The 26,689-nt window shown below is 42.1% G+C and overlaps 3 protein-coding genes across 6 annotated transcripts in view; 2 read left to right on the top strand and 1 right to left on the bottom strand.

Annotated features, from left to right (window-relative positions):
• The first annotated feature begins 183 nt into the window (after positions 1 to 183).
• Positions 184 to 10,648, top strand: hadhaa (hydroxyacyl-CoA dehydrogenase trifunctional multienzyme complex subunit alpha a). Its single transcript, XM_058057560.1, has 21 exons — positions 184 to 262; positions 565 to 606; positions 815 to 885; positions 988 to 1,121; positions 1,245 to 1,383; positions 1,461 to 1,580; positions 1,754 to 1,856; positions 2,414 to 2,536; positions 2,608 to 2,726; positions 2,833 to 2,889; positions 3,257 to 3,366; positions 3,650 to 3,784; positions 3,852 to 4,023; positions 4,107 to 4,193; positions 4,915 to 5,055; positions 5,609 to 5,677; positions 5,769 to 5,882; positions 5,968 to 6,049; positions 9,063 to 9,177; positions 9,267 to 9,412; positions 9,532 to 10,648. Exons 1-21 carry the CDS (start codon positions 196 to 198, stop codon positions 9,675 to 9,677), a joined length of 2,292 nt encoding a protein of 763 aa, XP_057913543.1. The 5' UTR covers positions 184 to 195; the 3' UTR covers positions 9,678 to 10,648.
• gareml (GRB2 associated, regulator of MAPK1-like) lies at positions 10,645 to 26,411 on the bottom strand. The gene is made up of 7 exons (XM_058057561.1): positions 26,075 to 26,411; positions 23,429 to 23,569; positions 17,979 to 18,109; positions 16,433 to 16,598; positions 14,596 to 15,446; positions 13,003 to 13,172; positions 10,645 to 12,131 (listed from the first exon to the last, which is right to left on the bottom strand). Exons 1-7 carry the CDS (start codon positions 26,184 to 26,186, stop codon positions 11,555 to 11,557), a joined length of 2,148 nt encoding a protein of 715 aa, XP_057913544.1. The 5' UTR covers positions 26,187 to 26,411; the 3' UTR covers positions 10,645 to 11,554.
• LOC131107473 (nesprin-2) overlaps positions 13,694 to 26,689 on the top strand; it is an 81,673-nt gene continuing 68,677 nt past the window's right edge. For 3 of the 4 annotated variants that reach the window (XM_058057558.1, XM_058057557.1, XM_058057555.1), the window contains exons 1-2: positions 13,694 to 13,919; positions 26,085 to 26,257. The gene's annotated coding sequence lies outside the window, so the exon portion shown is untranslated. Of the gene's footprint in view, positions 13,920 to 26,034; positions 26,258 to 26,689 lie in introns of those variants that run through there. The other variant, XM_058057556.1, reaches the window with a different exon arrangement.

Genomic DNA, 26,689 nt, shown 5'->3' with positions numbered 1-26,689 from the left:
CTCGTATTTAGTAATGTAAACGTCATAAAGTAATTTTCATATACAAGCAAATTTCACCATTTTGTCATTTGACTTTTTTTTTCTCTGGCGGTATTTTAGTATACTTTAAAGGGCCTTCCGTCATTCAATTTCTGAAATCTATTGCGCCCCCTTGAGTTTGACTGTCCTTTTCTTGGTCTCCAGTGTCAGTTAGACATGGCTGCTACTCTTTCTGCCGGGGTTTTCTCTCGGTTTGCAACTAGGAAATATCTCTTATTGCCAGGTACGTGACACAAATATACATGTTACTGTGTAGTGTGAGTGAAGACTATTTTTAGTTAAATCAAGCGGTAGAAAATGAATGAATGAATCTTCAGTTTCCATTGATATACTCCAGGTGAACTTTCGCCTATATCGTAGCAGCAGTGATTACGCTAGGTGGCGCTAAAGATGTGCTAAAACTCTTTGAAATACAGTACGTTTCTGACACTGGAGTTTTATTAATACAATTAAGTCACATGACAAAATTAAAGTAAATTTCACCACTGAGTGTCAGAGGTCACAAAGCTGTCTCTTGTTTTTTAGGCCATGCAAGACGATGTATTTCGGTGTCTTCATCACTGGCAGGTACCAATCAACTTGAATTCATTGGCCATTCCTTTGCTTTGTATTGATTTGAACATTAATACCATGTTTCAGAACCAGTGTCATTGTGCAAGGACAGAGTTACAGAACATTTGTGATATTTATGCTTACATCCTGCATACTAACAATGTCACACTGTCGCCATAAGTCTGACAATCTCTGATCTGGCTGTTTTCTTTTCCCCGTTCAGCTCGAACACACGTCAGCTACGAGCTCAAGGATGATGTTGCGGTTATCCGACTCAATGATCCAGCATCCAAGGTGAGTTTGTGTTCACGACAGAGACACATGCCAAAGGATTTGTGACAGTCTTGCCCGGCTGTCGGTGACATGTATGACATGATTATTCATGTGTGTGCGCAGGTGAACACACTGTCTGTGCAGATGCAGTCTGAGTTGACAGAAGTGATGGGTGAGATTTGGTCCAACGGAGCTGTAAAAAGTGCCGTTCTTATTTCCAGCAAACCTGGCTGCTTTATCGCTGGAGCGGATATCAAGTAAGATGTGATGTCGCACTTCTCTACTTGTGTCTCGTTTGGTTGTTTGTCTTGCGTGAGGTCACACCGCATGTGGCATTTTCCAATAATTATACAACTTAAGCATTCCCGCTGTCTCCCCAGTATGATCCAGGCCTGCAAGAGCAGTGAGGAGGTTACCCGCCTCTCCCAGGAAGGTCAGAAAATGTTTGAGAGGATTGAGAAGTCTCCCATCCCTATTGTGGCTGCCATCAATGGCTCCTGTTTAGGTGGAGGCCTTGAGGTGCGTGTTTCAAAATGATCCACAACTAATGGGAAATGGCTGCTTACTAAATCAATCTTTTGTGACTTTTCTGTTAGTTTGCCATAGCCTGCCAGTATCGAATCGCTACCAAAAGTCGAAAAACAGTTCTGGGCACACCAGAGGTCATGCTTGGTCTGCTGCCTGGAGCGGGTGGCACCCAGAGACTACCCCAAATGGTATGCATACACACACTCATGTTAATCAGTAGGCTACTAGGCACTGTCACATTCTTGCGCTATTGGCTACTGAATTTCACTGGAGGATTTTAAGGTCAAACTTCTCACTAAGGGGCATATTAGTTGACAACATATGCAATCTTATTGTTGTGTGTGTGTGTCTGTGTGTAAAGGTGGGTCTCCCTGGAGCGTTTGACATGATGCTGACAGGCAGAAACATCCGGGCTGATAAAGCTAAGAAGATGGGGCTAGTGCACCAGCTTGTGGACCCTCTGGGTATGTGCTCTGCATGGTATTATCATACTATTTCATTTTGTGTATTCTATATTTACATAAACAGCAATATTAAACCCATATTACAAAAAACCCAACTATTTTTCCAACATTCATTGTAATATTGGGTATACCATGCATGTTACAGAACATGTAAATATAGATTGCATTTTTACATCATACCATTATTCCCTCCATGTCCTTTTTATTTTAAAAACAAAGAACATGCAGTATCAGGGTGAGACATAAGAGAGTCACACATTTCCAACTTTGCTAACATTTTTCCTTTTTTAAAAAATGTTAGTATTGAAACTACCTATTGTGTTTTTACCACTTTTATGACCAGAAAAATGTAGTTAGACTGGTTGATAGAATCTTAGATAATGAGGCTCAAAACGCTCGGTTTCAGAGGGTGTTGCAAAGCTGTTCCTTTGTGATGTCACAGAGGAGCCTCCTTATGGCTCCTTACTTGGCCCCATGTAGTTTTCCCAATTTTCTGTATATTCTACGAGAGGTACTATTGCCTTAATCCAGTATGGTTCTGTGTCCAATCACTCCAGGTCCCGGAGTGAAGCCTGCAGAGGAAAGAACAATTGAATACCTGGAGGAAGTAGCAGTGGGCGTGGCTAAGGGAATAGCCAACAAGACTGTTCCTCTTGCCAAGCAGAAAAGTCTCATGCAGAGTAAGAGTGGAGCCACATTAATCATCAGACATTCTCATTTTCACCCTGACATTGTGTTTGTATGTGTGCAGAGCTCCAGGACACAGTGATGGGTCTGGGTCCAGTCAAGAAGAAGATCTACAACACCGTTACTGAGAAGGTCCAGAAACAAACCAAAGGACTCTACCCTGCTCCTGTCAAAATCATTGAGGTACTGCATGTAGAATATAAGAAAAAAACAGAAGTAAAGCACAGGACTTACTCACCGCATATATGTGTGTGTGTGTGTGTGTGTGTGTTGCTCTTCAATTGAGTAGTCAGTGAAGACTGGAGTGGAGGAAGGAAAAGAAGCGGGCTATCTGGCCGAATCTGAGGTACGTTTGTCCTCCCTTGTTTCAGACCTACTGGGTTCAGAGTGAAACAAGAGATGTGTGATAAGAATTTTAATCATGGTGTTGGTGGTAGAGGCAAAGAAAGTCAAATATTACAGCAGGGAAAACAAAAAGTTAGAGGGATAGGAGAAGGGAGCTGAGAATGCATCATGGGACGCCTCTAAGCAGGCTAGGCCCAGAACAGCCAGTCCTATTTAGAAATGTATCAAAAAGACGTGAAGAGGATTTCACCGGAGAGGAGTCGGATGGTTGCAGGTAGACCATAAAGGAGGATCTCCTAGGATTATATTCACAATGCACACACTAACTACATCTGTTCTGCTCTTGCATACTTTTGCCTGTCTTGTAGAACTTTGGGAAGCTGGCAGTGACATCAGAGTCCAAAGCCCTGATTGGCCTGTATCATGGTCAGGTTACTTGTAAGAAGAACCGATTTGGCACGCCAAAGAAGGAAGTCAAGTAAGAGCTTTACACATCACCTGAAAGTTCATGTATCAAACAAAGCTACAGGTACGCTATTGACTCAGAAATAAGACAGCGACAGACGCACTCAAATAAAATATTTATAAATTCATATTCTCAGAATTTGTCTTTAAAAAAAGTCGTCTTATATTCAAGGATGACTTCTATTAAGATCAATCATGTTACACTGCAGTGTTTCTATCTTGTAGCCATTTTAGGTTTTGTAGTGCCTGCTGAAGTGTCCAAAAGTGTGCTTATTTGCACATGTTCTGTCTGCCAGGACTCTTGCAATCCTGGGTGCAGGTCTAATGGGAGCAGGCATCGCTCAGGTATCCGTAGACAAAGGACTCAACACCATATTGAAGGACAACGCAGTCGATGGCATCAGCAGAGGAGAAGAGCAGGTCTACAAAGGGTATCTACCACGAAAAGAGCAAATCTTAAAAGGAAGAACTTCAATCTCACTAGGATTATATTCCCAGTCTGAACACCAAGGTGAAGAAGAGAGCGCTGTCGTCATTTGAGCGGGACGCCACAATGTCCAACCTCTCCACGCAGCTGGACTACACGGGCTTCTCATCCGCCGACATGGTGATAGAAGCCGTGTTTGAGGACATCAGTATTAAACACAAAGTCCTCAAGGAGGTGGAGGCTGTGAGTGCGATCTGAACACGTCGGTTCAATCCAAAATGTCCAATTACTCCCCGCTTGTTTTACACAAGTCTGTCTTTGTTCAGGTGATCCCTTCTCACTGCGTGTTCGCCTCCAACACTTCAGCGCTACCCATTAAGGATATAGCTGTTGCAAGCAAACGGCCTGAAAAGGTCAGCATTAACTCACCGATGACCCTGAATATGTTGACAAAATGAATCATTGGCAGTACCATTGAAACATCTTCTATTTATAGGTTATCACATGGTTTGTCTGGTATCAGGCTAGCTATCATGCCCCCAAGTGTCAGTATCAGCCCGAGACCAAAGGTGGGGCATGATACTGGGCCTGATACCAGACAAACCATGTGATGATCTTATTATCACATACTATTTAATCATGAGCTTATTATCACGTACTATTTAATCAAAAGACCATTTTGTTTCCAGAAAATGTTCAGTTTATTACATGTATTATATCTAAACAGTGTAAACACAACAATTGCAAAAATATTTCAACAATAATATTTTATCAACAGTCTTATCTTGTCAATGTCTGACAATTAAAGTTCCATTAATCAAGTTTGGGTTTTTTGGTAACTGGAGAAGCACTAGGCACTAAGCACTCGTGTGCTGTTCTCTGATTGGTTGTTTCACGGGCACGATACCAGAGCAGCGCGCTCTGAGTGGACAGCTACGGGGGCTGATACTGGACATGGTTAAACTCTATATTTTATCAGTATCACTGCCCTGGGCTTTGACAGAGTATCATTTCGGCCTTTTCCCGTATCATTCATGGGCGCTTTCTAGGGTACAGGGACAATTAATACTGTAGTATGTGATAATCGGGGGTATACCATGTGTGTAATGCTAAATGTAATTACGGAATGTACAGGTGATCGGCATGCACTACTTCTCACCGGTGGACAAGATGCAGCTGCTGGAGATCATCACCACCGATAAGACATCCAAAGACACACTGGCCTCGGCTGTCAGCGTGGGCCTCAAACAGGGCAAGATTGTCATCGTTGTTGGAGTAAGGGCAATCCCCCCCCTAATATTAGCTACACTAAAGCTCAAAAGTTTGGGATCACTTGCAAATTGAAAAACATTTTCATGCATTTTACAAACATTTTTATCCATTTCACAAACAATGAAAATGAATCAGATGATTTTCAAAGAAGGATCTACATTTTCTACATAGAGGCCTACTATCAACAACTGTCAATCCTCTGCATTAATCTCCTGGTATGGATGCTAATCCAAGTTCATCATTATATAAGGCTAATAGATTATTAGAAAACACATCTAAAAGAAATCTCTTACCATGCTGTTAACTACTCCATTCAGAGAGCTGCACAAACTGGGTCTAACAAGGATACAAAAACGATGCACAACTGTGCAAGAAGACAAATAGCTGAGTGTGTACCTGGCAGCTGCACTAAATAGTAGCCGCCAAACATCAGTGTCAGTATCAACAGTGAACAGTGATATCTCAGACTGGCCAAAAACATTTCCAATTGATCCCAAACTTTTGAGCGTTAATGTACATTTTCACCAAGCAGTAACGTACACTGTCCTCCTTACAGGATGGCCCTGGGTTTTACACCACTCGCTGCTTGGCTCCCATGCTGGCAGAAGCTGTCAGGGTGCTTCAGGTGACTAAAGACTTCATACAGATCTGGTCCATGTTAAGACTTTTCAAACCTGGAGCCTCTCAACCGTGACCTTTTTGCTCATCTAACTCAGGAAGGTGTCGGTCCAAAGAAGCTTGACAGCTTGACAACCAGCTTTGGTTTTCCCGTTGGCGCGGCAACACTTGCTGATGAAGTCGGCATTGATGTGGCAGCTCATGTGGCCGAGGTAATGTTATCTGCATCACAGGCGTCGCATGCATTAACCCTGTTAATAACTAAGACAATAAGACAGAATGTGCATTTGATTGCAGGATCTGGGGAATGCTTTTGGTTCTCGCTTTGGAGGTGGGAATGTGGACGTTCTGAAGACCATGGTAGAGAAAGGCTTCAAAGGTATGGAATGAGGGAACATCATCCAAATGAAGTCTTAAAAGTCTCCTATTATGCAAAATTGTGTATAATCATGACATATGAGAAATATGCCTCGCTTGTTTACTCCACTTTTGAGCGAAGAGGTGCTCAAACGCTCGCTTTTGCAGTCGATCGTGACAACGTGGAGGAAAAACCTCGTAGAGGTGACCCCACTTCTGACCCGCCCCTAGATAGAACAGCTTCACTACACATCTGAAAACAAAGCCCAGACCCATATATATATATATATATATATATATATATATATATATATATATATATATGTATGTATGTATGTATGTATATATATGTATGTATGTATATTTATATACAGTGAAGAAAATAAGTATTTGAACACCCTGCTATTTTGCTATTTCTCCCACTTAGAAATCATGGAGGGGTCTGAAATTTTCATCGTAGGTGCATGTCCACTGTGAGAGAGATAAACTAAAAAGAAAAATCCAGAAATCACAATGCATGATTTTTTAACAATTTATTTGTGTGATACAGCTGCAAATAAGTATTTGAACACCTGTGTATCATCTAGAATTCTGACCCTGAAAGACCTGTTAGTCTGCCCATTAGAAGTCCACCTGCACTCCATGTATCATCCTGAATCAGATGCACCTGTTTGAGGTCGTTAGCTGCATAAAGACACCTGTCCACCCCATACAATCAGTAAGACTTTAACTTGTAACATGGCGAAGACCAAAGAGCTGTCCAAAGACACCAGAGACAAAATTGTACACCTCCACAAGGCTGGAAAGGGCTACGGAGCAATTACCAAGCAGCTTGGTGAAAAAAGGTCCACTGTTGGAGCTATCATTAGAAAATGGAAGAAGCTAAACATGACGGTCAATCTCAATCGGAGTGGAGCCCCATGCAAGATATCACCTCGTGGGGTCTCAATGATTCTAAGAAAGGTGAGGAATCAGCCCAGAACTACACGACAGGACTTGGTCAATGACCTGAAAAGAGCTGGGACCACCGTTTCCAAGGTTACTGTAGGTAATACACTAAGACGTCATGATGTGAAATCATGCATGGCACGAAAGGTTCCCCTGCTTAAACCAGCACATGTCAAGGCCCGTCTTAAGTTTGCATATGACCATTTGGATGATACAGAGGAGTCATGGGAGAAAGTTTTATGGTCAGATGAGACCAAAATAGAACTTTTTGGTCATAATTCCAATAAGCGTGTTTGGAGGAAGAAGAATGAAGAGTACAATCCGAAGAACACCATCCCTACTGTGAAGCATGGGGGTGGTAGCATCATGCTTTGGGGGTGTTTTTCTGCACATGGGACAGGACGAGTGCACTGCATTAAAGAGAGGATGACTGGGGCCGTGTATTGTGAGATTTTGGGGAACAACCTCCTTCCCTCTGTCAGAGCATTGAAGATGGGTCGTGGCTGGGTCTTCCAACACGACAACGACCCGAAGCACACAGCCAGGAAAACCAAGGAGTGGCTCCGTAAGAAGCATATCAAGGTTCTAGCATGGCCCAGCCAGTCTCCAGACCTGAACCCAATCGAATATCTTTGGAGGGAGCTCAAACTCCGTGTTTCTCAGCGACAGCCCAGAAACCTGACTGATCTAGAGAAGATCTGTGTGGAGGAGTGGGCCAAGATCCCTCCTGCAGTGTGTGCAAACCTGGTGAAAAACTACAGGAAACGTTTGACCTCTGTAATAGCAAACAAAGGCTACTGTACCAAATATTAACATTCATTTTCTCAGGTGTTCAAATACTTATTTGCAGCTGTATCACACAAATAAATTGTTAAAAAATCATGCATTGTGATTTCTGGATTTTTCTTTTTAGTTTATCTCTCTCACAGTGGACATGCACCTACGATGAAAATTTCAGACCCCTCCATGATTTCTAAGTGGGAGAAATAGCAAAATAGCAGGGTGTTCAAATACTTATTTTCTTCACTGTATATGTATATATGTGTGTGTGTGTGTGTTTATATATATATATATATGTGTGTGTATATATGTGTGTGTGTATATGTATATATATGCACATATATATATACACACACACACATATATATATATATATATACACACACATATATATATATATATATATATATATATATATATATATATATATATATATATATATATATATATACATGTATACACACACACATATATATATACACATATATAAACGTTATCATTTTGTTTTTCTAGAGTGTAACCGAATGTTACATATTTTCAGAACTAAATTAAGGATTTTGAAGTAACTAAATTGCTAAATGAACTAAAATTGGGATATGTAGTATTCTACACTGGCCACTAGATGTCAGTAATGCCACTGTAATGTTCAGCAAGACACACCATCTCCAGACTGGATTGCCAAAACAAGAAGCTTTTATTGCAGGTTTGAATGACCTCACAACAGGCACAATAATAACATAATCATAATCATAATAACACAAGTCACTGATGCGGCTGCAAAGCTGGAAATCAACTCTGAACCCTTGAAGTCGCTTCCACTGTCTGCCACCCACTCATTTCCCCTTGCTATACACACAAATATGACTTTTATTTATGTATAAATATCTTATTTTCTCGTATTATGTCTAGCATATTAGGTAACACACGAGTAAAGGTGACTTGTTTCATGTCTAGAGGGCTCTAATGTTAAAAACTGGATTTAGAATGTTGTAAACAGGTTTTCTTTGACTGTGAAAATATGAATAATATTTGATAAAATTTGCCAGAAATTATGTCATTATGGGACCCTTAAATTTAAGGTGATACTGTTCCATTAGAGTCCTGTAGGTGACAGCACATTACATATTCTTTAGCAGCTTCCAACTAAATGAAGAAAACATGCTACTTGATACATACCGCTATATTATATACAAGGATTTGATTCATGTTTTTGGCACACATTGTAATTCGATTTCATTTTACATTGCAATTTCTGAAGAAAAAGAATTACTACTGTTTGTATTGCTTCCAATTATTTTCTTGTGAAGGTCGCAAATCAGGAAAAGGCTGTTTTATCTATGGCAAAGCCACAAAAGACAAGCGCGTCAATCCCGATGCTGAAGCCATCCTCAAGAAGTACAGACTCTCTGCCCCCCCCACAGTGTAAGAGGACATCCTGTGGCGTATTTATCTGTATTGTGTCACTCGCAACACGCTCTGCAAGTCACGTTGTCTGTCCCTTTTTGTTGCAGATCATCCGACTCCGACATCCAGTACAGACTAGTGTCTCGCTTTGTCAACGAGGCCGTGTTGTGTCTCCAGGAGGGAATCCTGATGAATCCAATAGAGGGAGACATTGGCGCTGTGTTTGGACTCGGCTTCCCCCCCTGCCTGGGAGGTATGTCGCAGACCCTGAAAGAAAATAATGAATGAAAACCAGTGGAGCTTGCCTGAGAAAACAAGAGGCCGGTTGACTTACCCGTGAATCACTAATTTGGTTCATTCTTTTGCATGAAGGTCCTTTCAGGTTTGTGGACGCGTTTGGTGCAGAGCGTCTCGTCAGTACCATGAGGCGTTTTGAGGAAGTGTATGGAAACCAGTTTACGCCATGCCAGCTCTTACTGGACCACGCTAAAGATTCCAGCAAGAAGTTCCACAAGTGATCCGTCTTCTTTAAATCATTTGGCCAAAAAGAAACCTCTTCGACATTGATCACTTACCATTTTTTCTCAAGTCAGAATATTTGATACATGTACTGTACTGATACTGTACAGTCCTCCCTCGCTACATCACACTTTCATTGTATCGTGCTTTTTTATCCCCAAAAATGAATTTAGCAAGCGACCTCTGACTTATTGTTCACTGTGGCCTATTCTGTCAAATTGATATACTGAAAGACATGTGCTATGTAGCATTCTGGTCACTGGGCGAGACATTACCTTACCGCTGCATGGAGTCAGCCATGGCGTTTTGTTTGGAAGTGGTCATTTTTTGGCAGGGAAAAAAGTTCTCCTCCCATTTCATGTGGAAGTGGTAATTTTTTAATACTCTTTTAGACACTTAGCTTCTGATTTATTCGTTCTAACTCAGTTGTCTGCCATGTTTAAAGCAGCGGCCGTCTCGTGTCCGTGCAGTAGTTCCGTGGCCTGTGCAATGTGGTGTAAGGAGTAATGCTAAATGATAATAACTGTAATCCTAAATATCTACAGCATACTTAGTGGAATCTTCTGCTCACCCCAAGTTGTTTACTTGCTGACTCTAGAAATTGAAAATCAATTCATTTTGCCTTTTGATAGAACAGATGTTGGCTTCGCCTTGGGAGGGCCGCGTCATACTCTTTACTAACTTATGTCAAAGTGTTACATCAACATGGTGGATGTGATTTGTTAGTCGTACACAATAACAGCATGCAAATACCAACCGAATGTAAGTCATCAAGAATGTAGTGATTGTGAAACACTGTTGCCTCAGTATGTACTATCATCGATTATGTCATCATTTTTGAAGTTTGCATCATGTAACAGGCCTTACGATGTTAATAGTTTTTTTTTTAAAGCCATGTTAAACTGTTGGATCACAGTGTTCAATGATGAAGTGAAAGAAGTGTCAACAAATAAATTCAAGCATGATTTAATTTATTATTTCTGCATGGCTAAATCAAGCATTTCAACCAAAGTGTTCTGAGGTACATTTTAGAAACTCTATTTTTTGAGGCAGTCAAAAATCCCAAGAAAGCTTGGCCACAAACAAGGACTACAAAAGAGAACAAATTGTGTTAAGGGAATGTTAAAAATGTCACTCTTATAACAAACATGCTGTACTTGGATTGATTTATTATGTATGACAGCTGGGGTTTAATCTTTCTTTTATATCATCACAATATCTTTTTGAGGTTTCTGCCACTTCTAGTGCCTCTAGTGGGGTCAACATTGCGTAACATTTGACAACAGTGTCAACTGAGCTGTGGTCAAGAGAATTATACATGGAATTCAACAGGTGGCGCCAAATGAATTCTCCCTGATTGAGAGTGAGAGCTTTTCTTCCTGTCACTCAGCAACACCAAGGGCCTCAAATGTTGAGCAGGTTAGAACACAGGATTATGGCGAGTCATGAAATAACTTTTTTTTTTTTTATTGCAATGTACCTGATTTAAAAAAGTGTCAGGACGATGAATTTTTTCCCCCCAGTGTGGGTGGTCTTTAGGCTGTATAGTAGCATAACTGAATCTGCGACAAAGCCCTGATTTGGCATCCTTAGAATGCCAATTGTTGGAAACCAATCCCAGTTTGGGTTTGGGACAGGAAGAAGTATGGATGCAACAGCCAATGAGGCGTCAGAGGCATTCAAGTCTCACTCGGACACCGTGGAAGGCACATTTGAGATGGCTAATAGGTTCTAGCCCTGTCGTGCAGTTTGGTTCAGCTCTATGCTAGTTTTATGTGTTTTCATTGTAAAAAGTTGTGAAAGTGATCTGGACTGTACCACATTAAGGCGGAGCTAGAGACACTGAAGTCCATTGATTGGCGGACGGAGAATTCTGTTAGATCTTGGGTCTCCATCCTTGTATGAACTGTGTGATCTTGGTGACGTGGAGTCGGCTCAGATGAAAGTCATGTGACAGGATGTCCTCAGTCAGCTGAACCAGGAGGCGGCCGTCAATTCGCTCTCTCTGGAACACAGACACCGCAGCCTCCGAGAGGCCGATGAAACGTAGACACGCCGACACCTCCTCCAGCGACAGTGCAGACAGGTCAGAGGGGGGGCGCCAGGTGGGGTCGGCGGGTGCGGCCACACCTTCGATCCCGCCCCCCTCTGCACCCCTAGAGGAATCTGGATCGTCCGCAGGCTCGGGCGACGGGCAAGGGGACAGACGATTGAAAGGGTTCAAAGCACCAAAAGGTGCAAAGCGACTCTGTGGGGGGGGTGGTCTCAGTCGAGGTCCAGTGGTGAAGGAGTCCACCCACGGTTCGGCCCAGGTGGCTTGTGCTGTCTGAGAGATTGCTGGGGCGTCCGCGGGGATGGCTGAGACTGGATCGGGACTGGTAGGGTTGGGGGCGGGGCAATCAGCCCAGGAACATGGATAGCAGTAGAGGGAAGTGTCTGGAGAAGGTGAGCAGCTAGGAACAGAATTAGCACATTAGCATCTAGCATTAGTCAGCATGACTCAAAATAAGAATTACTGGAAAAATGACACATGACGCTTTTTTTGGAGGTTTTTGATTGTGCAAAAAAAAGTTTTTTTCATGACAAAAATATAATATGCACAGAAAATTTAAATACTACTAAAATTATAAATGCATCATCATACATATTGATATATATATATTCTTATTCAATTAAAATCTGTATTGTATTATATATTAAAATTATTTTTGTAATATTTTAACTTTATACAATTTTTTTCTCTTAATGTTATGACTTTATTCCCCTCATATTTCATTCATTCATTTTCTACCGCTTTTCCTCACGGGGTGCTGGAGCCTATCCCAGCTGTCTTCGGGTGAGAGGCGGGGTACACCCTGGACTGGTCGCCAGCCAATCACAGGGCACATATAGACAAACAACCATTCACACTCACATTCATACCTATGGACAATTTGGAGTCGCCAATTAACCTAGCATGTTTTTGGAATGTGGGAGGAAACCGGAGTACCCGGAGAAAACCCACGCATGCACGGGGAGAACATGTAAACTCCACACAGAGATGGCCGAGGGTGGAATTGAACCCTGGTCTCCTAGCTGTGAGGTCTGCGCGCTAACCACTAGACCGCCGTGCCGCCACCTCATGTTTCTTTTTTTCATTTTCTTCTTTAACTGTTTCACTTTAACAGTTGCAGGCTGAAATGGCCCCCGAGCCGCACTTTGGACACCTCTGTTCTATGTAATATACAGAAGATATTACATACACAAATGTTACTATTTTGGTTGTGAAGTTTGTACGTTTTTCAACGTGGGTTTCAAACAAGCAGGTCAAGCAGGTGAGTGTACCTGTCCTGTAGTCCTGAGGAGTAGAAGGAGAGGTTGGGCCTGGGGGAGGTGGAAGTCTTGGGAAAACGTGGGGGGACGGGAGGACTGGGAGCCGGACTGGAGATGGAACCCAGTTTGGAGCAGCGAGGAGGCACTGGAGGAGCGATCAAATAGCGACACTCCTCTCGCACCTACACATACACGCATGGAAATGAGAGCCACACTGACACAAAAAGGCGTGTGTGTTCTGTTTGGTAAATGTCAAACTTGGGTGACCTTTACACTTTCCACGAAATCCTTCACAAGGCTCTTTACACACACAGAAAGTATGGCAGACTAAATATCAGGAATGAGGAACACTATGTGTGTCAGGCTATAATTCAGCTCCCACACACCATGTTGGTTCCGCTTTAAGCTGCCTTTAAACCAAACAAGCCCTTTAATTTGAACCTTACATACAGCACTGATCTAAAAGGTCTACTTTGTTCTTCCTCATATGAATAAAGATTTGATGGATTGCTTGTATGATGGTTGTGCCTATGCGTAAGTAAAAACTATTTAATTTTTGTCATAATAAAGTCACACTACGAAAATTTTCCCATAATATCCAGCATGAGACAGTAGATGGCGGTATACACATCAAAGATATGGTAGTAATCCACCAATAAACGAAGAGGAAGAATTCACGTGATCACAACAGCAGGTGAGCTAACTGGCGTTAAGCACGAAAGAGTAATGGCGTCAGTGTTCATGTCTCGTTTAAGTTCCGAAAAAGACGTGTTCCAGCTGAATGTAACACAAGTTACCCGTGGTGGAACACAACCGGGGAAGTTTAACAAAACTCATCCCGCATTTGAATACGCGTTACACGGGAAACTCCCACGGGACAAGAAGAAGCCATTAGCTATAGCAGAAAAGACGACTAGCCCCTGTCGGTGGTGAGTAATGCCGGTTGAATTTAATTGAACACCTCAAACCTCGCGATATTACGCCTCGCCGTCACTACATTATGGATAAAACCTGCCCTTGTAGTTTGTATTTAACTTTTTTTTTTTTTAACTAACATTCTTCGCATGATATAACTGCAATATAGCCAGAATCCCATAACTTCGGGCACACCATTCATAATATAATTTATTCATTCATTCATTTATTAGTATAATGAATTAGCATCTATGGTGTAGTGTAGAAAAAGGACAAATAGAAAGTCATTAACCTGTTTATTGCACATGGTGTTTTTCTACTGTTATTTTTTCTTCTATTTAATTATTGCTGTTTTTAATTTGACATATCTGCACTTTGTTGGCAGAGCTTTAAGCTTTATTTTAGGATGTGTAGCAAAGCCTACTTTATATATGGGCTCATTGAGCTAGCAGTGGGGGTCACCATGTCCACAAGGAAGGATTTTTTTTTCTTCTTGAAGTCGTGAAAAACATTTGAGCACCTCTTCTTTCAAAAGTAAAGCAAACAAGTGTTTTTTTCTAATCATCATATGTTGACTTTTAGTATATTGCTGTTGTCAAAGAAGCTGTAAGTAAAAAAAAAAAAGTATAGACTACAGTATTGTACTTTTGGTTGTAGTAAAAAGTAGTACGTTAAGAATAATTCACTCACAGCATCAGATTTTGGAGGTACAGGAGGCGGAGCAGCCACTGTGGTCACCATGGTAGCGAGCGAACCATCCAGCGAGGAGGACGAATGGAAGGAAATAAGGTTTGGTTCCTTTCCTAGGCCCTCTGCGTTCTGATTGGTCCAAAGTTCCTCATAGGGGATTTCCTCACTGTTCCTCATTTCAGCCTCAGTCCACTCCGGAGTCACATACTCCCGTTCCTCGCCTGGCCCCTCCCCCAGCTGGACCCCAAAAGAGTCTCTACAGCGCTGTGATAGGCTGTCCGAAACCCCGCCCCCGTATCCGCACATTGTCAGCTGCTGCAGCGCCGGCGCCAAAGAGTCCTGCGCCGCCACACACATGCGTGAGCGCCGCGGGCTGACACACTCCTCCGTCATACACTCCAACTCCGGACGGGTTTCCCTCACGGCGCGGGAATAGGCGTCTGTGTCGAACGCGTATCGCAAAAGGAGGCTCTCCAGCGCCGCCGTGTGCACGGAGGCCTCGGCCGCGTTGAAGCGGGGCATGCAGCGTAGCAACAGGAAGTGAGAGGGCGACACTTCCTGTCGGCGGCGTACCATGCAGAGTACCACTGTCTTGCTGACGATGTTGAGCAGTTTGTAGCGGTGGCCTTCTCGTACGGCGTGGCGGTCGTAAGGGTTTCGCGGAGGGCGTGATGGCACAGACACGTTGACGGGGAGGCGGACCCTCTCAATGATGCTGCGTACTGTATGCTCTCCACCCAGCATGCCTTGCTCCAACAGCGAGCGTGTGCAAAAGCGTCCGCGGCAGGCAAAAGGCAGACTGACGCTCTGATTGGTACGATGGTTCATGCACACCAGACAGGGAGTTTTACCTGCAACACAACAAAAACATAGGATGCAATCTGTAGCTTAAAGATGCCTTGTCATGTTAGGTTTATTGGAGACTATAAATCAGAGGTGTCCACAGTGTAGCCTGGGGTAAAAATATAATAAGAAAAATGGGAAAATGGGGAAGGAAAAATCTGTAGTCATTTTATTTTCAAAGTATTACAGAAAAAAGTAGTAATTTCTGCCAATAATTCTGTTCTGTTAGTAGCACAGAGCTGAACAATTACAGAAAGATGTTATATTTTTTGAAGTCGTAATATAAAAAACATTTGTCATTTTTGGAAAATGACGTTGTAAAAAAAGTAAAAGTTGTAATGTTACCAGAATAAAATAAAAAATACAATGGTAATAATGCCAAAATTACAGGAAAAAAATGGCAGAAATGAAAAACAGCTGTAATTTTGCAAGAATAAAGTCAAAATATTGAGTGAAAAAAAAGATGTACTTGAATGAGAGAGAAAGTGGCAATTTTACAGGAATAAAGTAAAAATATGAGGAAAAATAATGTCACTTTTGTAGCATAGAAAAATGCAAATTTTGTAAAAAAAAAAAAATTAAAATATTTTGTATAAAATTCTAATTTTTAAATATTGTGTGTGTTGTTAATAAATCAATCGCACAATAAATTAAAAAAAAAGTCGTTTATTTTTCTGGCTTCCAAATATTGACATGTGGATGCATCTGTCTCAACACTAGGGAGTGTTGGTTCTATAGCGGAATGTCAGTCTCGTCCCAGTGGAACGGTGGAACTTAACGTGTCAGCTGCCGTGATTCCTGAAGTATAACACCTCATTGTGCACCAATTTTGCTGCATTTTTCAGGATGTGTCCCTCTCTGTAAAAGGTTTGGACACCCCTGCGCTAAATGTGCCCTGTGATTGGCTGGTGACCACTCCAGGGTGTACCCCTCTTCTCACCCAAATGAGTACATAGAGTGTAGAAAATGATGAATGAATGGATGGATTTCTTACTTCGGGGGGTCTTCCCCAGGCGTCTCAAGAGTGCGCTCAGTCCGGTCTTTTCCTTAGTAGGCGTGGCACATAGGAGCTCGGCCTTCCCCATGAGTGACAGCTCATCTCCTGCCTGCAGAGTGAAGCTGTAGGGCTCGCTGTCCTCGCTGAACTCCCCTGAAACCACCTGTACAATTGTACACAATGACACAGTAGAAGTCCATTAATGCACCTCACATGGGATTGGTGGAGAATGAGAAAGTGCTGTGTGGGTGTGGAGAAGACGCAGAGATGGTGTGCGGGTTGAAGGTGTTGAAACTGATCACTACTATTTATGTTTTTTTAAAAAAAAGTATTATTTATTTAGAATTTATTTTGATTCACAGATGAATTAAATGCTCTTCCATCAGGTGGCAGAAGGTATATAATTACGGTGAACTGTGTAACCAAGGGGTGTCCAAACTTTTTCTTGTGAGGCCACATGCTGAAAAATGAAATGATATTTTGTAAAGCATGTAGATATGCTAAAAAGTTTGTAGTTGCATCTCAGTTTTGTGGTATTGGTGAAAATGTTATTAGTATGAACTTTGGTCATTGGTCATCTTTTCCCATTTTTACAAATATTTCAACTTTCTTCTTAAATAATCTTTAATTTTCTTCTTGTGATATTATGAATTTATTCCCATAACTTTCCCCAACCTAATTCTCTTATTAGGATTTATTAAATCCTTTGCAAGGATTAGATATTTTATATTTATTAACTGCTGTTTTAACTTTTTGGTAAATAATACATTCCAGATGGACCAGTTAAATTAGTAAATGGTGAACAATGTAGTCATTCATTCATTCATTTTCTACCGCTTTTTCCTCACGAGGGTCGCGGGGGTGCTGGAGCCTATCCCAGCTGTCTTCGGGCGTAAGGCGGGGTACACCCTAGACTGGTCGCCAGCCAATCACAGGGCACATATAGACAAACAACCATTCACACTCACATTCATACCTATGGACAATTTGGAGTCGCCAATTAACCTAGCATGTTTTTGGAATGTGGGAGGAAACCGGAGTACCCGGAGAAAACCCACGCATGCACGGGGAGAACATGCAAACTCCACACAGAGATGCCAGAGGGTGGAATTGAACGCTGGTCTCCTAGCTGTGAGGTCTGTGCGCTAACCCCTAGACCACCGTGCCGCCACAATGTAGTTAGTTGGTTGGAATTTTTGATTCATCTGCACTACTTGGCTGCGACCACCAGAGGCAGTGTTGTTTTATTCTCATTCTAGCAAAGCTACATCCACACAAGGTAGCACCGTTCTGCTTAATAATGCGCTCACACAGAAATGGAAGTTCAGAACATTATGTCGTCACATTCCTTTAATGCATGAACCTCAATGAGAAAGTCGAGGTACACTGCATGCAGGAAGGCAGACACTTTTGCCACGTAGTTCTTGTACTGGATCTCACTTTGCATGACTAACTCGTCTTTGAGCCAGTGAGTGTAAATAAAGTGGATACAGGCCAGTAGTTAAAAGTGAGAGAGAGAAGCAACGGGGGTGGGGGGATGAACCTTGACGCTGAACGTGACCGTTTCCATGACAAAGACACGGTCGGGGAACACTCCAGCCACCTCCTCCACGCTGGAGAAATACTGGACTGGATCCCTGATGTCTCGGTCTTCATCCAACAACTTGAACTTCCCTGCAACGACAACAAGAGAAGCACGGATGGTGAAAGAAAGGTTAAGGCGACCTCCATGGAAGTATGATTGGCATACAAGATTATCGCTGAGGAGATAAGAGGTGCGAGGGGTGTTTTGCCCCCCCCCCCCCCACGCCACCCCACCCCATTAGACAGCCAACATTCTTTCTAACAAAAAACACACTGCTTTGGATGACAGGAGCACAAAGACACCTCACTGACCTCTGACCTGGCACCAGCTCTCGAGCCAATCAACAGCTGACGGGGTTGGCATGGAAACCAGCAAAGGACCCCCATTCTCACGCAGAGCAGAGACACATCACCATGGAGACACACACACACACACACATATACACACACACACACACAAACTCTCTGCCTTTCTCTCACTTCCTCATCCCCTCCTCCATCTGTAAATCTTTCACACTCCATGATGGGAAGCAGGCAGCGTTGCAGACGAGTTAGTTTGTTTTTCTTTGCTTAACGTAACCAATAAAGCAATAAGATAAAAGGTATTGACACTGAACTAGTTTGCTTCATTTGAATGCAGCGTGCATTGAATGCTGAGGATGCCCAAAGGATCTTTCTATTTCTTATGAGAGAGAGAACATTTTTTTTTTTTTTAGTCTGAGAGTCTCGGAGCTGAATACCAAAACTCCTGCATCCATCTCCCCGCTACCCCCACCCCCAAGCCAACTTTCCATCCAAACAGCTCCCAGGATAAGACAGAAAAAAACCCAACAAGCACTACTTCCCACACGCCCCCTCGCAGGGTGAAAAGTGATGGACGGAGCATGAAATGACAACAGGGGATTCCACAAAACCAAAACATGTTATGAGGAGGAGGACTGGATGGAAGTGAGCCACTTGAAGAACCTCAAGAGAGCACATGAAATGTCATAATAGTATACTGATAAGACACATACTTCATACAGTTGGCTGTCAATGGGTAAAGTCATCTCACAAGTCCCAAGTCTCAGGTTCTAGGCAGGGGTGTCCAAAGTGCGGCCCGGGGGTCATTTGCGACCCAGTTTTTATCTCCCCAAGGCATATTCTGAAAATACAGCTACTAAAGGCTTAAAGTGTTTTCTGTTGTAGTACTGTACTACAAGTGATTCTAAACACAAACAACAACGGCGGTCGAATGGTTAGCGCGCAGACCTCACAGCTAGGAGATGAGGGTTCAATTCCACCCTCGGCCATCTCTGTGTGGAGTTTGCATGTTCTCCCCGTGCATGCGTGGGTTTTCTCCGGGTACTCCGGTTTCCTCCCACATTCCAAAACATGCTAGGTTAATTGGCCACTCCGAATTGTCCATAGGTATGAATGTGAGTGTGAATGGTTGTTTGTCTATATGTGCCCTGTGATTGGCTGGCGACCGGTCCATGGTGTACCCCGCCTCTCGCCCGAAGACAGCTGGTGAGGATAAGCGGTAGAAAATTAATTAATGAATGTTTATGTTTGGCCAGCTGGTTGCCACATCAGCGTACAATCTTTAGAGGCCACCGCTGAATTATTAGGAGAACTTTATTGGTGTATTTCTTCTGAAAATTGTACAAGTTCAGGGGTGTTCTACTCTCAGTCTGAGCTTACTTTGTCCGGATATAGTATCCGCCATTCAGCTTTTCGGTTTTCTACAATTCATTCATCTCCCATGAAAAAGGGAGGGCAGTGAGAGGGAGCATCCTGTTGTGTATCCTCAGGGGGTAACCTATATTACTCTCCTCCTAAGCATATTTGGACTTCCTGTATGAAGTCATCACACAGACATGAGCTCATCACTGCCAGTGGCTTGTGCTTCAGCCCGCAGTTCACCTTGGAAGTTTGCCCAAAAGTCATCTTACATTATAATTGTTGGCTGGAGACAATTTGTGTTTCTATTAGAGCAGGGGTCTCAAACACATGACCCGCGGGCCAAATGTGGCCCGCAGGACACTAGTTTGAGGCCCCTGCCCCGCGCAAGTTTGATATGGATGCTGTATGGTATCATGTACCCAGAAAAAATTATTACGTTTGATTAATGTTCATGTTAAAGGTTAAATAACTGTTAATAGTTATCCTCCCTATCCGTGTGGAAGTGGTAAGTTTTTGGCTATTTAAGTTTAAAGGAAATAACTTGAAGGCTACCGTTTAGGTCGCTAGCTCTCTAGTTTGCGAGTTAGCATGTGTCTCAAGACCCTGCAGTTGCGCAATATGTTGTAAATGTGACTATAACGTGACTATAGTCATGTTTTGTCATGTCTACAGGGCTCTAATAATGCTTTGTTCATTTTAATCTGAAAAAAATAATTTGTCTACCCACCAACTATATGTGGTTTCTTAAGTTTTTATTATTTGCCGTTTTATTATTATTATATTTATTTATTTATTACTGATTGATTGATTTTCTTTAGTCTTGATTTGTTTATTTATTTTTCATCTTATTTTGTGTAGAAAAATAAAAAGTAAGATATTTGAGAACAGTGGAATGTTTTATCAGAGCTTTTCTTGTAGAAAATCGGAACCAAAGCAAAGTTTATTCATTTTTCTGTTTTTAATAAATGCGTTTTTTTTGTTGTTTTTTTTTTTTGAAAACCTGATGCGGCCCAGTCTCACCCAGACCCAAGCTCCAGTTGCCCCCAAGTAAATTAAGCTGGAGACCACTGTATTAGAGGTATGAATAGTATATGAGAATGAAGAGTATCAGTTTGAGAAAACCTAGAGAATTTCTAGAACTTCAAAACAACTCATATGAAGTGAGAGCCATAAATATAATAACAAATGAGCCGGACACAGGTTATCTGCTTTTTTAGCAGAAAAAAGCAGTGATTTGTCGAACGTGAGTGGGTGAGTGGCCTTTTATTGTGGCCAGCCTAAGGCACAGCTGTGCAATAGTTATACTCTCTAATCAACATCTTGATATGCCACAGAAGTGCTCACTTACACAGGTTTAGACGACCAAATTTGTCGTCTGTGTACACGTTTTACAGTTCAGCTTATGAAAAATGAGAACAAAAACAAAAGTGTTGTGTTTATATTTTTGGTGAGTGTATGCAGTCTACATGATACTGCATGTTAGGACTCGTCCTCACAATGAAGGCAGTCAAATGTTTATCTCAAAGGACAATCATCCACTAAAAGTTCTTCCATTCTTCCAAAAAAAAAGGAGCCGGGGAGGCGTCAGTGTTGTGAGGTGACATCACCGCTCCATCAGCAGAGGAAGCAATGAAGAGGAGGCATAAAGCTCCAGTTACACTGCCAATAATACCACTGACTGCGCCGCCAGTGGGAAGAATGGGATTGTGGACATGAGCTCCGGTGAGGTCACACTGAGTAGACTCATCCAGCGTGCAGTCAATGAATGCGGGAAACTACGACTATGTGTCTGTGTCTTTGCAGTATCACACAAATCAGTACTCTGCTGACATTTGTGTAGCGTTACTATCCACTGAAAATCATCCCCATATTTTTGTAGATTTTTCTTTTAAATGGCAACTTAAATAGAAAGTGGTTTGATGGCGCGATCTGCAGGGGAAAGTGTCATGCAGCTAAAAATCCTACAGATGGCGCTGTCTCACATGTCCATTCACTCAACATTTTCTAGCGAGAAGATGCTTTGACAACACAGGTTGTGTAAGTACAACACTGTAGTCGTCCCTCGCCACTCCTCGCTTCAAATAATGCACCCTCGCTCTTTTTTTTCAAAAATTAATTACATTTATCAATAAATAAAATAAAAATGTACTACAACACAAATACAGTATAAGGCAGGGGTGCTCATTAAGTCGATCGCGATCTACCGGTCGATCGCGGAGGTGGTACTGGTCGATCGCGGCGTGACATTAAAAAAATATCATCCTAGCATCAATGCCGTCACTTGATTGATATACAGGGCAGCCATTCAGATGACAACTGAATGTTGCCCTTCGGGTGACCAATCAAATCAAACAACGTCTCTAAGTGCAGCAGAACTTACGATGTCAGCCTATCATCCATCCCCGTTACTTGATTGACATACAGGACAACCAGTCAGATGACAACTGAATTTTGACCTTTAGGTCACCGCTCATGCGTAAACAGCGATGCAAAGTGCTAAGCTAGTCGGCGAATTGCGTTAGATTTTAAAGCCCTCGCTAAAGTTTATGGTCACTAAAATGAGTGAAGGAGCTGGACCAAGTAAAAAGGCAAAAACATATCACTTCCATACGGAATGGGAGGTGGACTTTTTTTTTTCACAATGTCTTTTTCGAAGTGCGTTTGCCTCATATGCCATTCTACCATCGCAGTACCAAAGAAGGGAAATGTGGAGTAATGTGGAGGTAATTACAAAAAATGTTAATTGTTAATTATGTGTGTTTTGCAATATTGGCTCATTTGGTTATGTAAGGTACATCAACATACATTGTACGTACAAATAATCTTCAATACATTTTAAAATAAATAGATGTTTTGCATTTTTGTAGTGGGTAGATCATTTTGACTCTGTCATTTTAAAAGTAGCTCGCATGCTGAAAAAGTGTGAGCACCCCTGGTATAAGGCATTAAAAAACGTTGATTGTTAATTGCTTAATTGGTTCCTGAAGTGATTTTCCATGAAGCAGGATTCCATATTCAACATTCTATATTTCTGTAGTTAGAGAACCTGTTTATGACTTTCTAAGTATGTTTTTTTTACCATCATCAGAGCCATGTAGACATGAAATAACACCCCTATAGTCACCTTAATAGGGATCACTGCACGGACACGGCTGCATAGCATGCGAGCGAGCTAACTAGTTAGCCATCCATCCATTTTCTATGCCGCTTATCCTCATTAGGCTTTCGGGGGTACGCTGGAGCCAATATACATCGTGGACTGGTTGCCAGCCAATCACAGGGCACAAAAAGACAATCATTCACATTCACAATCATACCTATGAATTGTCCAATTCCTGATCTAACTGTGTGGCCCTAACTATTTAGCCTTCTTTATTCCTACATGTAAGGGTTTCAAACCGAGTGGAGAAGAAATACAAAGTAACAAGCCAAAAACCTACCACTTCCACATAGAATAGGAGGAGAACCTCAGATATGCCATGGCTGACTACATACAGTGTGACAGCACTGTAATGAAATGTCATGGCTCATTACTGATTCCTAGTGGCCAGAATACTACACATAACTTGTATTTCAATATTTTTTGACAAATAATGGGCCACTAAAAATAGAAGTATTTGGCCTTGTATTCACTGATGTGTTTTCATGGAATCTAAGTCAGGTTTCTGTGCAAGTTCTTCAACACCAAACTGATCTAAACCTTGTCCATATGTACTACCTAGGGAAGTGTGTGTGCGTTCTCACCTTGGTACTGTAGGGGGATGTCAATCTTGGGTCCAATGACGTAGTGTCCTTCTTCTAAGCTATGAGCCGTCACAGTAGTCCACTGACGACAGGAATGGAGCAGAACCACATCCTCCTCTGATAGACCCTCAACGCATTCACCTTAGAAACACAAAGTGTACACAAACACACGTCAGCAATGAAACAACTGCCGCTGGAATACAAACAGTAAAACTTATATAAAGGATGAGTACACAGTAGATAATTACTGACATCAGTATATGGCTCACCATGCTTGCAATGTTGATGGCAACCCACTATTACACACACACACACACAACACACACAGAGCTCTGCAATAGGGCCGTCATGTAGCACAGTGGTTCATTTGAGTCACGCTCTCACACACGTTACACCAAGTATTTCCAGAAAACCCAGTTTCATTTCATTTTAATTCATTTTCAGCAAGTTGGTGATAAATAATGTGTATTTAGTCTGCAAAATAATTGTATTTTTATTTAAAGGAACACATCTCTGGTGTTTCCGAGTACCACTAGAGGGAGCCCAAATTTGAAAATGAATGCAATCCGTATGAGAAATTACAATATTACAACAAAAAAAGTTTTTTTTTAAGTAAATTGTGCATCTGCCTATGTGTGTTTAATGAACTAGTACGTAATATTTGTGTAGGCTGACTGAGCAAACAAATCTGCATACGTTTCGGTCGCACGCTCTTCTCCACGACGCTAAGCGTTCCCTCCACGTTCCTTAGTATTCCGCACATCCACCGACACATCGCATCATTTACATATGAAAAGAATTGAGCAGCACTTTAGCAGCACAACAGACACTTTGTGGCTTTCCGGGCAGCTCCGGACCAGAACAACTTGGACAGAACACCCACCACAAACCCTTCCCCAAAGTCAAGCCGCCCCACCCGCTTGGAGGTGACATTCACTTTGGCAACCAGCGAAACAAATTTAAGAAACACGATGACGACTTCGATACTTTAAAGAAAAGGATGAAAACTGGAAGAATAACAAACATAAATGCTGACATGCGAAGAATGAACCAAACTAATAACGGAAACATATTGCTCTACCTTTCACAATAAGAGCTCAGGCTTGTTTGGCATCGAAAAAATACACTTTCCAACTTCAAATAAGCACTTTCTGGTCTTGGGGGAGGTACTGTATATGCCATAGTTAAGACCTTTTTATGGAGAATATGGTAAAACAGTGCTATTCAACTGGCGGCCCTCTAGAGCAATGTCATATAGAGGATCTTTGACTAACGGGGTTTTTTGAGTCTGTTAAAAATAGCAATATACAGTATATAGAGGATCTTTGACTAACAGTTTTGGTGTGAGGTTCTCAAACTGAAGTTAAGTTCTGGTATATAGAGGATCTTTCACTTGGGTTTTTGCAGTATGTCCTCTAACGGTGCGTTCAAAGGGCCGTCGAACAAAGTGGGAGAAGGTTGCCGCTCACAACAAACACATACATGCAAAAACTATGGGATTTGTAGCTTTTCATGTAAACTGCCCATATTTTCAAAATCGATGTCGGTGTTTAGCCCGGTGGTTGGGGACTGCTTCTATAGAGGATCTTTGACTATTTTTGCAGTAAGGCACTCCAACTTCTAGCATTCTGTTCAGCATTTTAGCAGTGGGTTAATATAAAAACAGCAGACGTCCTGTCATAAAGAGGATTTTTTTTATCAGCATGTTATTTTTTGCAATCTGTTTTTAGGAATAGCAGAGTACTCCTGTCATATATACGGTACATAGAGGATCTTTGACAAACATATTTGGTAGTAGGTTCTTCAAAACAGCAGAGCCTCTAAAACAACATGATCCTGTCAAATGGAGAATCTTTGACTAGTGCTTTTGCGGTAGAGCACGCTTGTCATATAGTGTTTATAGCGGTGGGTTCTTAAAACAGCACAGTCATCCTGTTCTAGGGGACCTGTGACAAGTGCAGTAGGTTGGTAAAAATAGCAGAGTGCTCCTGGCATATGTATAGAGGATCTTTGACTAATATTTTTGGTCGCAGGTTCTTAAAAACAGCCAAGCTGGTCTGATATACAGAAAATCTAGCAGTTCAACTGTCAGTATGTCAGTATCAACTACAACTACAAGTACAACTTCAGTCGTAGTCAAAAGTAGTCTTTTTTTTCAGTTAGTTATTTTCTTCTTTTTTCAGTAGTGGCCCTGTCATATAATACATCTTTGGTGAGGCAATGCATTGATATTACATACAAATTAAGAATAATATTGAAGCCCCACCCGACAATTTTGTTGACTAGCCCCGTGATAAGCATTGAAGTAGTTGTCATTCACAATTAACATTTAATATTTTTATTTTGAAGGTCCATACCGGAAACAGGAAACATTTCTCGTAATCCGGTGCAATTAAAACCCGGAGTTTTTAACACCTCGCTTGAATTTTTTTTAGACTTTTTCCAACTCACCGTCCAAAATAGTTTAATCTTTTCCTTGTACCGCCATATTACAAGTTGTATAATCACAATCCAGTACTCGAATTGTCCTGCTTTCTTCTCCTTAGCCGAGGAGCAAGTGTTCGTTAACAGTTGTCAAAAGACGGTAAAAGTTGTCACAGCCGTGGAAATCAGGCCTTTAACCGTGTGTGTCTTGTCTTATCTTACCGTGGGCCAGGCGGACCAGAGTGGGCAGACGGAACTTGCTGACCACCGCGTCCAACGGCAGCGCTAACGGGCTCCAGGAGATCTCCGACAGGCTCGCCGACAACTTCTCCATCCTCCCGGGTCATCACTGTGCCGGAGAGGAGGAGGGTGAAGATGATGGCGGCGGTGCTTGTTTGGTTGAAGGTGAGTACGATGGAGGTGGAAGTGTTGGTGGAGGAGTAATCTTTAAGACTTTCGCCATGTTTGAATGGAGGAGAGAAGGATCAGCAGAGTGTGCGCGCCTGTGGAGGGAGGGCTTTGACATCCCCCCCCCCTCCTCCGCTCCCTCTACGTGCACGTGAACTACAAAGCACAGGCTACTAAGTAGCAAAAAAAAAAAAACATCTCACGTGCTTGATATTCAGTCACTACATTAGGTACACCTGCACAATCCAGTGGTATTCAAGTACTCCACCAGATGGCACTGTTTGTCTCATTTTCAGATACAATTTTATAATTACTACAGAGCAGTCATTAATAGTGATCTTTATAGGAGGAATTTTCTTTAGCGTAGATTAGTATTTTAATTGGGACTACCGGTATTTAAAATGATCCACTAGATGGCACTGTTTCCCC

The sequence above is a fragment of the Doryrhamphus excisus genome, chromosome 19 (genome assembly GCF_030265055.1).
Source record: "Doryrhamphus excisus isolate RoL2022-K1 chromosome 19, RoL_Dexc_1.0, whole genome shotgun sequence".
Lineage (NCBI taxonomy): Eukaryota > Metazoa > Chordata > Actinopteri > Syngnathiformes > Syngnathidae > Doryrhamphus > Doryrhamphus excisus.
The sequence above is the reverse complement of the archived record's forward strand: the minus strand, read 5'-3'. Positions and strand labels throughout refer to the sequence as shown.